Source organism: Vespa velutina, chromosome 3 (genome assembly GCF_912470025.1).
Source record: "Vespa velutina chromosome 3, iVesVel2.1, whole genome shotgun sequence".
In the NCBI taxonomy this organism is placed as follows: domain Eukaryota; kingdom Metazoa; phylum Arthropoda; class Insecta; order Hymenoptera; family Vespidae; genus Vespa; species Vespa velutina.
The window spans coordinates 5,828,770-5,841,212 of NC_062190.1; the positions used below are offsets into that span (position 1 = coordinate 5,828,770).

General features: G+C 32.7%; 1 protein-coding gene across 3 annotated transcripts in view; it reads left to right on the forward strand.

Annotated features, from left to right (window-relative positions):
• The window catches only part of LOC124948031 (protein tweety), a 27,424-nt gene extending 19,520 nt beyond the window's left edge, over window positions 1–7,904 (forward strand). The window contains exons 2-9 of one of the 3 annotated variants that reach the window (XM_047491060.1): window positions 143–353; window positions 3,943–4,215; window positions 5,183–5,517; window positions 5,620–6,057; window positions 6,154–6,255; window positions 6,334–6,573; window positions 7,503–7,696; window positions 7,806–7,904. In XM_047491060.1, the coding sequence (XP_047347016.1) occupies window positions 216–353; window positions 3,943–4,215; window positions 5,183–5,517; window positions 5,620–6,057; window positions 6,154–6,255; window positions 6,334–6,573; window positions 7,503–7,674 (1,698 nt within the window). In that variant the 5' untranslated portion in view covers window positions 143–215 and the 3' untranslated portion in view covers window positions 7,675–7,696; window positions 7,806–7,904. The remainder of the gene's footprint in view (window positions 1–142; window positions 354–3,942; window positions 4,216–5,182; window positions 5,518–5,619; window positions 6,058–6,153; window positions 6,256–6,333; window positions 6,574–7,502; window positions 7,697–7,805) is intronic. The other 2 variants (XM_047491061.1, XM_047491062.1) reach the window with 2 other exon arrangements.
• Window positions 7,905–12,443: the final 4,539 nt, after the last annotated feature.

The following is a 12,443-nucleotide window of genomic DNA, read 5'->3' on the forward strand; positions in this document are numbered from 1 at the left end:
TATTATTGTTATTGTTGTTGTTGTTAGTATTATAATGGTATTAGATGAAAATTTTCAATTACATAGTAATTTTGTTTAATTGCTTCAGCAAAATAATTTATTTGAATGAAATGAAATAAATATGTGTGATTAATGATTGCAGGTGCACCGTAGCATGTCTTGACGAGAAGGAGAAGTTCTTCAACGGGGTTTTCGGCAGTCAAGGGTTCTCCAAAATGGCGGGTGGTCAGCAGCTTCCCGAACAATACACAGTACCACAATTAGCAAGGGTCTTCCACAGTCTGCCACATCTTAACGTCTCTCTTCATTCAGTCAACAACACATTCAATCCACATTCCGAGATTTATCTTGAGGTTAGATCATTTATTTCAATGAAATCGATGATTACTATAATATTTTATAAGAACCCATATTTTGTTTTTTGCGTTAATATATATATATATATATATATGTATGTATATATATATATTATATATATATATATATATATGTATGTATGTAAATACGAAACAAGAGACCTATTTTCGATTCATCTAAACTTTTCCGAACATTCACGATTGCTTTTAGCGATTCCCGATTTTCAGACCTGAAAAGCTCGACTGTCTTTTGTAATAGAACGATGAAACTGTCGAAAAATGTCGATAACGATGTCAGTTTTGTCGTGTCGATTCAAGTAACTCTGTAAGACAAGATGTATGTATGTATGTATATATGTATATGTCGATAAACCATTTGTATTTAGATACAGAGAAAAATGCATTTATTCATATTATATCGAACGTGCTTTTTCTAGCTATGAATATTTCAATATACCCTATCAATTCGAAATGAACCTTTAGCAAATATGTCAAAATATATACCTAAAAATTTTTTTATGCTTCAAAAGTACAGCAATATCGTTCGGAGGAAAATATTTTTCTCTCTCGATGATTTTCAATACATACATATACACATATAATACATATCTATACATAGGAGCGAACATACGAAGAAGCAGGGAAAAATGGAGAGACGACGGTTTTGGAGTGGAGTTTGAATTTTTCTTTTTTTCTTTTCATATTTTTCATTTTTCTTTTTTTGCGAAAATGTATTCTCGGAAATTTTGACGAAGCCGCTCCAGAAACGACGACGACAACGAGTAAGAGAAAGAGGTGGAGATGGAAGTGGAGATGGAGATGGAGGAGGTGGAGAACGAGTGTTCCTTGCCCGTTAAAACCCACACATTGCCCCTAGGCGCATTATGCGATGCCTTTGTGCATTGTTTGAATTTTCCCGGGCCATTGTGCTTTCCATGTTGATTCTGCCACTGCAACCCGTGACGTCCAGCTAACTCGTTCGTTCATTCGTTCGTTCGTTCGTTCGTTCGTTCGTTCGTTCGTTCGTTCATTCTACTACTCGAATTTCTCTTTTTCTTCTCCTCCTCCTTCTTCTTCCATTTACTTCTCCAACCTTTTCGTTTCGTCCTTTTTATTCTTTTATTTCTTTCTCTTACACTCATCGCTCAACATTCACAGTTCCTTTTTATCTTTTCATCCTCACACTATCACATTTTCAACTTTGCTTAGACAGAGTCAAATTTGAATTTTGTGGATATTAGCTTTTGTTAATGATCATAATTTATATTAAAATTGTAATATCTCATTCGTTTTAATGCACGAAATCATTATGTTATCACATTTGTCAATTATCATTTTGTTCAACTCATAGTTCATAAAAATCGGCATTGTTCTTATCTTGTTTACTTTTCAACTAATCAAATCTTTCGACGCTCGTTTAACTCAAGTCTTGGCGACAACACTTGTATTGTATATCTGTATACATAACTACACATTTTTATTGCAAGAAATATTTTTATTTAACATCATTTGTATTAAGCCTCCTATTTATTGGATCAGTATTTTTGAATATTTAATTAGAATTTTATAAAATATCAGTACGTAATATAATAAATACAATCCTGATATTTAATTATTTATATAGTTCAAACTATTCATATATATTGACGATTTAAAAAATATTTATAATTGATTATTAAAAATCACCTACCAAACGATTAAAAGCGTTATATTAATTATAATTCTAGTATTTTATTAATACGATAGTTTGATATTTCGAGTTTAATTTTATTAATCATTTTATTAATTTCAAGTTTATTAATTTATCATCCCATTCAGATTTTACATTATCATAGATTTTATCATTTTATATATATATATATATATATATATATATATATATATATGTATATATATATATATCGTTATTAATTTTGAAGGAAACATATATGCATACGTATATTCAATAACTATGAATGTGATACGAGTTTGACATCACCGAGCTAATAAATCTATTAACTTGTTAGGGAAATGATATAATAATGAAATATAATGTGCAGTGAGTGCAAAGAATCGGTCGAGTAAATATTACGTCTTTATTAAGAAGACAATAATACTCGTATCTCGAAGTCAGTGAAATGGAGTCCACGTAAAGCTCGACGTCTCGGAACGAACTGACCCATTGTTTACAATGACATCAACGACCGGAACTATAATGCAGGACAGGTATATAGGAGATGTTTGACTACGTTGAGTTTTCGGTGCTCTGTCAAGTAAGCTTTGATGTTTAAATCAACTCTCCTATCTATGAATATCCTTGAGTACTTTGTACTATATAAATATATTATGTATGTACGTGTACGTATTTAATAAAGATACATTTTCCTAGGTAATCATTGACGGATGTATCGTTTAAGTAATCAAGAATTACTCTTACAATCTTGTACAATCATGTTCATTTACATATATGACGATCACAATAGGACAATAATGATGTTCCAATTTCGATCGTTTCAACGACAACGACGATGACGACGATGATGATTCGAATAAATTATATATACAGTGAATTATATATTATTACTAATTGAAAATTGAAAATTCATTCTACTAGATTGTACTATGGTAGTTTCAAGTTAGAAATTATACAAAAAGTGGATAACGATTGATTAGAACTATATAAAAAATGAAATAATTGACCAATGATTTACACTAAAGAAGAAAAAAAAAGGAAGAGAAAATAAAAAAAGCCATAGTTTTGCAGGGAAATTATGTTCCACTTGAATATTCGTCGGAGGTAGTTCTTGAAAAAGCGAGCTCGTTTTAACTCTCTCCCTTTCTCTTTTTACCTATCTTTGGTGTTACGTCGAAGAGAGTAATGGTGGTGATGGCGGTGTTGGATTCGAGGGATACGAATAAATGCGAAATTTCGTGCGAATGCATTGCTTTTGCGATAGGGAGTGAGTAAGAGATGAGTAGGGTTGAGTTACTTCGTAGTCGAGATTCCCATAAAGAACTTGGTGAAAACCAAGTCAGGAAAGGTGGTGCCTGCTGGAGCCTCTGGATGACGGAGACCCACGTCTGAGCACCCTCGACGCGACACCGAGTCGTGGTAATTGGGAACACCAGGAGGACTGTTTATCCCGCTTCAACATATTTTTTTAGCCTCGCCCTTCAACAAGCCACCCTCTGAAACTTGCACATAAACACACATGCGCGCTTCTTCGCTCGACTCATTTTCACTTATTTTTTCTCCACACATCCTCTAATCGGCTAATTCTGGCTCGAATTTTTTTTCAGAAACGATGTTCTAAAAAAACCAAACTTTTAACGTTGAAAAATGTATTAAACAAATATAGATCTTAGAAAATTATCAATAAATTGATGTAAATTATTTCAAACGAATTCAGTTCATTAATGATAATCCTAGTATATACAATATTTTTTGAATGTTCTCAAATATTATGGAATGAAAATTTCCATTCGCATTTTAATGATATCAATGCGATAAAAGTTTTTCTAAACGAAACAAGAAAAAGAAATAAAAAAATAAATAAACAAAAAAAAAAGAAAGAGAAATGTTAATGATCATCGTTAATAATTACAGAGCCTGGGTATCCTCGGGAGTATTCCTGCGGCCTGGTTGATCCTGACGTTACTGGTACTGTTGGTTTATCTAGTAACGAGATGCTGCGACCGGAAGCCGCGGCCCAGGAGGTCGATAACCCTGCTGAAGTGTTCACTGGCCATCCTTGCGTTGCTCTGCTGCGGAGCGGTCGCTGTTGGCCTTTACGGCAATGACGACGTTCACAATGGTTTGGTACAATTAGTCGCGGCAGCGAAGAACGTCGACGGGATCCTCATGGGCGTGAGAAACCAGGTTCAACCTCGATCGATAAACTAAACTATCCCTCGAAGACGTGCCATTCCAAATGAAACGCGTTTCGTGTTTGATACTGGATCGCAAGATATTTCGAATTGCTTGGAATATTATTCGACAAATTCCACGATCTTCAAGGTCTAAATAGATATCAGAATATTCTGGATATCATGAAAATAATTGAGGACAATATAGATACATCTTCATTATTTCAAATTATTCAAATTCAATGTATAGTTATATCTATTAACATATTCAATGAGATATATGTATATTTTAATTAAACAATAATTTGCATATAACATATGGCAACAAAAGTGATAGAAAATTTGCAATAGAGATTCGATTGATAACGACGATTGACCATTGACAATAACCACGTTCTCTTTCGTTCATAGTATGCAGCAACGATTCTAAATTATCGTTCGATCCCGAATCGCCAATAATCGAATCATTTGAACGTTTCGAATTTCATTAGCTGCATTTTCTGTTCTGTATCGATATGAAAACTCGATGGACTCCGTCATCGTAAATTATAACTACTCTTGCGGTATTACTCGAGTCAAGATCCATCGTATCGAGGTCGATACGATTATCAAGTGTCTCTGTCTCTGTCTTTCTTTCTCTCTCTCTCTCTCTCTCTCTCTCTCTCTCTCTCTCTCCTCTCCTCTCCTCTCTTCCTCTCTCTCTCTCTCTCTCTCTCTCTCTCTCTCTCTCTCTCTCTCTCTCTCTCTCTCTCTCTCTTGCATGCTGCAATCTGCGTTTCCTTCGCGTTGCTTAATATAAAACGTCATTTATTGGAAACGGATATGTATCGAAAATGTATCTTGATCCAGCCTTTAAGTAGAACGTGGAGAAAGTCGAACGGCTCTTTGCACGACTAGTTAAATTTAGAATAAAAGAAAAAAATAAATAAATAAATAGATGTATATATGTATATATAGAAAATATCTTTTTCTCTCTACAGACAGACACCATAGAGGCGACACTACAAGAGAAAGTACAGCGGCAGTTGACTGCTTTGGGGGACGAATTTGATGCACCTGTTAGCAACAAAACAATGTTGGGTTTACTATTGGTAGCATTGAATAGTATGAAACAAAACACGAGCATTGCCGTCAACCGAAGCTTCGAAATCCGGAAGCCATTAAGCGGGATCAGTCTTGCAGGAGCCATTAGCATGGGAGAAAAAATCGAGCAACTGAGGTGGCCCATTACTATGGCGGTACTGAGTGCACTTCTTGTTCTTTGCGTTGTATTAGTAGTCGGAGTTGCTAGACACTCGAGATGTGTTCTAATTACGTAAGTGTTTAGAAATAAAAGAAAAACGAAGAACAAAAGAATTCTTTTTTTTTTTTTTCTTGAATATAAAATCGACAAATGAATAAGTTCGATCGTTTTCAGATTTTCTGTATTCGGACTATTTGCGGTAATAGTTTCTTGGTTGATGGCCTCTCTTTACTTAGCAACATCGGTTGCCCTCGGTGATCTCTGCGTGTCACCGGATGGTTATTTAACTAGATCGGTACCCTCCACTTTGGCCTCCGAGGTACTCTCGTATTACACGCATTGCGAGAACACTCGCACGAATCCTTTTACACAGAGACTAAGAGACGGACAACGAGCTGTAGAAAATATGAGGCTAAACTTGAATACTGTTACACGCTTAGCGGTAGAACTCTTCAAGGAACAGCATGATCAACTAAAGCCCAAGTTGAGTAGCCTCTCAACTGACGTTAACGCGGTCAATAGACTCGTATCTGGTCTAGCAACGTTACTAGACTGTAAGCCACTTCACAAGCAATATGTTCATGCTGCTAAAAGTTTATGTCACTTGGGATTGTAAGCATTAATTTCAATCGATGATAATTTTTCCAATTATTCTCATCGCGTTACGCGGTGTTCCATAAACTTTTGCATTAAGATCATACTTTTCAGATACGGCCTTACCTTCATGCTACTTGCGAGTCTAGCTGCTGGACTATTTTTTACTGTTTTGGTATGGGTTGATTCTCACACGTGGATATATATACGCAAACGGTTAGTTTAGATTAAATTTTTAATCAAATATGAAGAAATGAATGAACAAAATATGATGCCTGTTACGATTTGTTCTAGAAGAGATTACCATCAAGTGGATGAACAAGATCCATATTTGCCACCATCGGCAGCATCTCAAGCGATAGCAGCTAGGACCCTTCGTGGCCAAGGGTCGTACCCGCCTACAGCCCCTTCTCTTAATCCAAATGCTCATGGCACCCATAATACCATTAAGCAGCCTCTCTTGCTAACGCCGCCCCCGCCGTCCTACGCTACTGCGACTGCTCGAGCACGTCAGCTGCACGAGAGCATGTTAAAGTTTGTGCATGAGACTTTTTTATGTTTTTTCTCCTTTACATACTCGTACTTTTATCAAACAAGATCTTTCAAATGAAATATTCAAAGACTTTCACTGAGACGATGTCGGTGCGTTTAAATATTTTCGCGAAAATACCGTTTTCTAATGCCATCATTGCTGATTGCTTAGAATAGATTTGATGAGTTGTTCAACTTTTTTATAGGCAATGTGCATTAAAAATCGCTTTTCAGCGATGTTTATTTAAACGAATTTGTTACTTGATATCATAGAGAATAATAGTTTAAAGCATCAGTGTTATAAAATGGAGCATGGACATGAGTTTTCTATACCAAATTTTTTACCGAACTGCTAGGAAAAAATAATTAAAAATCTACAGTATTTTATTATTAAGGAAATGTTAGAAAGCGAATGTCCAAGCTTTAGCGATTAACAACGCAAGGCTCCGCTGCGCCTTTTTCTGAATGTCGCTTTCGTTGTTATATAGAACATACTACAGTGCACAGGATAGTGAGTGAATACCGATTTTATCTTTTGATCACGTTACCTCGAACTAACAGCTATTTCATTAAAACTACGTGATTAAATCGAACACGGTAACTGTGTGCGTTCGATGTTTTTTTTTTTTTTATTACTCTCTCATTGACTGTATTTTAACATGTTTGTATGAATTATAATGTTTCGATGTTTCAACGACGAATGTTTAAACAATATTAAATTCATTAGTGACGCTCGAATTATTATTACATCTTCACGCATAATTCATAATTGTTTGATTTTTTGTTCATTTAATTTTCATCATCGTTAACATCTACATTTTCTTTTTTTTATTTAGATTAAACGATTCAAACTGACATAAGTTAGGTGACAAGGAATCATCTAAGAGAAAGATAATGCTGCAACTTTGTTCTCTTTTGTTTACCGTTTATAGAGGTGGGGGTGTTAACGGGAGCGGAGGAGGCGGGGATCACAAATCGTCTCAGCATAATCAGCAGTCGACAGGTGGACGAACTGAGCACCGTTCTGGACTCGGAGATCAACCTGGCCAGTACGCGACTTTGAGCAAGCAATGCAAAACTTTAGAATCTAGTGACTTCTACTGAGGGCACGCCCCCGCAGGGTCTGGTGAGATAAAATTTCAAAAAAAGATATACAAATAATAATAAATTCTCCTTCGTCATCTCTATATGATATTATTACATTAGAATACTATATCGAATATATAAAATCCTAGGTAGAGAACCACCTTGGACACCAAGCGTGGCATCCTTTACCGGTACTCTGTCTCACAATTCACATGGGCCTGCACATTTGGCGACTTTTCAAGATTCGAGAAAAACACAAACGTTGGATCCGAAAAATTTAGCCAATTTAAAACGTGGTCCAACGCCAGCGTGGAACCAAAATCGTCCTTTACCACCAAATCCAGCGAATCAGCCAAGTTGGGAATTCGAGTCGCGATCGCAAACTAATATGAATCAATTCCGATCATTGGTGAGAAACAAAGCACCTAATATTCGCATACAAGATCAAATGCAAGATCAAGTGAGAACATTGGATAGAAATTTTACTCGTAGCCAGTTTAATGGTACAGCGCAAAATAATGCTGTACCTAATATGTACGGTACATATAACAGAGCACATGGAAGACAAGAAAAACCAACTGTAGCTACGTTGAGTCAAGTACAGGGTAGTGATCCTAATCTATATGCTGTTACGGAACTTTAAGCGACCTATTGATAACATCAAATGAGAAAAAAAAATTGCAGTCAAAATAAAAATAACCATTATGAGAGAAAACGAATAAATACGGTCTAACAAAGCTAGGAATTTTTTAGGAAATGATTCGAATAAACGCTCGATTTTTTGAGGTTCCCGGCATGGATGCTTGAACGGATGAGATCTATCGTTGATCTATGTATAAAAAAAAAAAGGAGTGAAAAAAATGTAAGAAGAGGAGGAAAGGTCAAACATGTCTCAGATATTAGAAATTTCATCGGAGGCGTGCTATATTATATATATATATACATATATATATATACATATATATATATATATATATATATATATGTATGTATAAAATTTTGTATTTGTATATCATGTACAGAAAAAATTGGTCGATCCTTCTACGTTAGTCCCTTTCGAACATTCAGCCATTACTGTCTTTCTCTCTCATTCGAGATACGTGATCTAAAAAATCTTCGGAAAAATCACTAATCCACGAAGAAAATGATAATATCCAATAATATATCTATATATTTGGTGATTATTATTTTCAACTCGTGACTTACAGAAAAGAAAGAAAAAAAAAAATGTATATTCGAATCGCATATACAAATAAGAACGTGAACTTTCATACGTTCTAAAACTCCTATCGATAATATCGATTGATATACATATATATATAAAAATCGTGATGTTAAACATCGACGATATCTAACGTGAAGGAGATACCAAGAGGACAATTTTTTATATCTTTTTTATATTTTTATTCATGCGGCGTATAATGTGAAATCTGTGTTGATTTTTTGTGAGTCATTCTGTAAACTTCTTGTAACGAATACGTAATACGTATATATATATATATATATATATATATATATATATATATATATATATATATATATATGTATGTATGTATGTATGTACGTACAGTAAATATCGAGTTACCGTACGATAAAGAAAAAAACAAAAAGAAAAACGGATGAGTGATACATGCGTATATTTATCATCGTTAATAATTTAAGTATGGAACAAAATGCAGCACAGAATGACGAATCTGAAGATTTTTACGAGCAACGCACTCCCAAATGAGAATTTTTATTAAATAAATAATTCGCGATATACTGCCAATACTCAGGCGAATATATATATATATATATATATATATATATATATATATATATATATATATATATATATATGTATATATATATATATATAAATATATATATACTTTTTAAGTACAAATGTAACGGAAGCACACACAACATACACAAACGTGCCCATCAACGACACGTTCTTTTTTCAGTTTTGATACGACTAGTGCAAAGTTAAAAATAAATAAATAATAATAATAATAATCGTCTGATGTATCAGCAAGTCTAAACATAACAAAAAAAAAAAAAAAAAAAAAAAAAAAAGGGAATTTTGAATATTATATAGCCTTTTGAGATTTATTTACTATGAGGTAAATAAATATACATGGCCTTTTGTGTGGAAGTATCGGAAGGGCAGATCTTTCTTACGTATTTTTGTTTTTAAATCGTAAAATAATAATAGTAATAATTAATAATTATTATCAATAATAATAATTATAATAATATTAAAGAAAGAAATAAAACAAATACACACGCGCGCGCACGCACACATACACAAATATATATACAATGACATGAACATATACAGACAGAAAAATACTTAAGCTATTGAATTTTCTGCGGAGCGCAGAGTCTTCCTATAAGATGTTTAACAAGTCTAGACAAGACCTAAATAAATAAAAGATTAAACAATTTAAATAATAAGTTATCAACGAATCTGTGTAGATTGACTTTATATTCCGCAAATAATTCAGTAAACTTGTAAATAATATATTAGTTCATAAAGATAATCGAGTAAATGTGTAAAGTGTGATAATTTGAATCTAGATGTTACGAGTTTTAAAACAAAAACATAACAACTACACATTATTCTGTACTTTCTTATTTCACCGATTTTCCAAAATAAAATAGAGGAAGAGAGAGTGCCATTTCAGAAAGAAAGAAAGAAACATTCTATCATAATTGTAATTTCCAGAGTGACTTTAGAATCTTATCTTCGATATAATTCGTAAAAACATTACCATTGCAATATTAAATATACAGAGTAGGTGTAAGAAGGTGAATGCAAATAGCGAAAGTTTCATCGGTTGTAAATAATTGTAATATTTATTGAAGAGAGAAGAGAAAATAGTAGCGCATAGGATAGTAACATTTAGTTTAGTTGAACATTAATTATAAGTAATCGGCGATTAATAACATTTGAAAAGCACGTGCACACACATACATACACACACACACACACACACACACAGCACGTACGCAAATCCAAAAAACGAACTATGCGTGCTGTTTATTTTGCTGATAGAAGGCAAAGTATCCTAGTCACTAAATAAAACTTGTGTACGTTCGTTTAAACGATGAAAAGGAAAAAATTAATGAAAGATTTAAAGAAAAAAATAAAAAATGTGAAAAGAAAAGATCTTGCCAAATTAAAAAAAGGAGCTCAATTTTTCAAACGTAAAGAGAAAACAAAGAAAAAGGTACTAAACTGTTTTATCAGATAATTGTACTATTACTACTATTACTATACCTAATATCATTGAAGCTACATTAGATACAAGTGTCAGACACACGCTCATACCTTTCTTAGATCTTTAAGGGAGAATATTATTCGAGAATAAATAAAACGTAAAGTGTAACACGACTTCATTCTAATTCAGTGTTCTGAGATATCGCTGTAGTTTAATAATAATAATAATATTTGCCAACGATTAATTATAAGATTAGTTATTTTGCAAAAATTATATTTTTCTTTCAAGTTATTTTTCAATTAATGTATATCAATTCACATTTTTTTTTATATATGCATATATATATATGTGTGTATATGTATATATATATATATATATATGTATGTATGTATGTATGTATGTATGTATTGATAAACAATTTCATTAGACGTAAGCTTTATTTTTTAATTACGTGAATTCATATTTAATTAAATTTTTATTCATATATAATTAACTTAATCGTGGAAATTATTCACTTTCAAATTTGTAGGGCTTCAAATAAAGTTTATAAATTTAATATAAATTTTTTAAGCAAGTTCAAAATTTATTTAAATATTCAATCCTTAAAATATACTCACGCGCGTGACGACTTTGAATGGAGACAAAAATGAGATCTATTAATGATAAAAGATATGAGTAAATGATTTGAAACTCGGACGGTATCGAAGAACACTGAGTATAATAATTTTAAGAATAGCGACGAAAAACTTAGAGAATGAAAATCGTCTCTGTCGTTGAAGACTGCTGCAACACGCGCAAACGGGATCAAATACACAGAATTGTCCAAGTTAACAAAAATAAAAAAAAAAAAAAATAAAAAAAAAATAAAAAAAAAATTGTAATACAATACTTAAAAAAAAAACTTCGAAGAAGTCGAATGTTTAACACAGTCCAAAAGCGTGAATAATAACTCATTCAAAAATATTTTTCTGAATTATTCAGAAGAGAATGGAAAAGCTACAACTAAAAAATAAAAGAAAAAGTTAACTCGATAAAAGGAAAATCATTGATTGGTCCGGTCAAAAAAAAAAAAAAAAAATTGCACACAAGTTCGTTGTCTGTACGAATACAGTGGCATCGACTATTTACAAGTTGATGAAACCAGAGCTAGGAAAAGGAAATATTGTTAAATTCTAAATATGGGAGAGTCGTACGTACGTAGTCTAGACGATTGTTGATGAAACTTTTATTCTAATCGTTTGTCAATTTGTACCATTAAAAAAAAATACCACATTCTGAGAGAGAAAAAGAGAGAAGATTTAAGAATCAATTTTTCTAATAAGTACAATTGCATTTAATTCCCGCTAAATCGTTTTTATACAAGTATGTATGAAGCGTTGGGTAGAACACAAGAAGAAAAATAGAAAAATTAGTAGAAGTTGAAGAAGTTGTATGAAGGGGATACGAAGGGCGAGAAAGAGAAAGAGAGAAAGAGAATTAATTATTTTCGAAAGAATTGATAGTGGAAGTAGTATAATTATAAGACACAAAGAAATATTCATTTTGAATTGATGCATTTTCTGATATGAGCCTAAAAAAAAA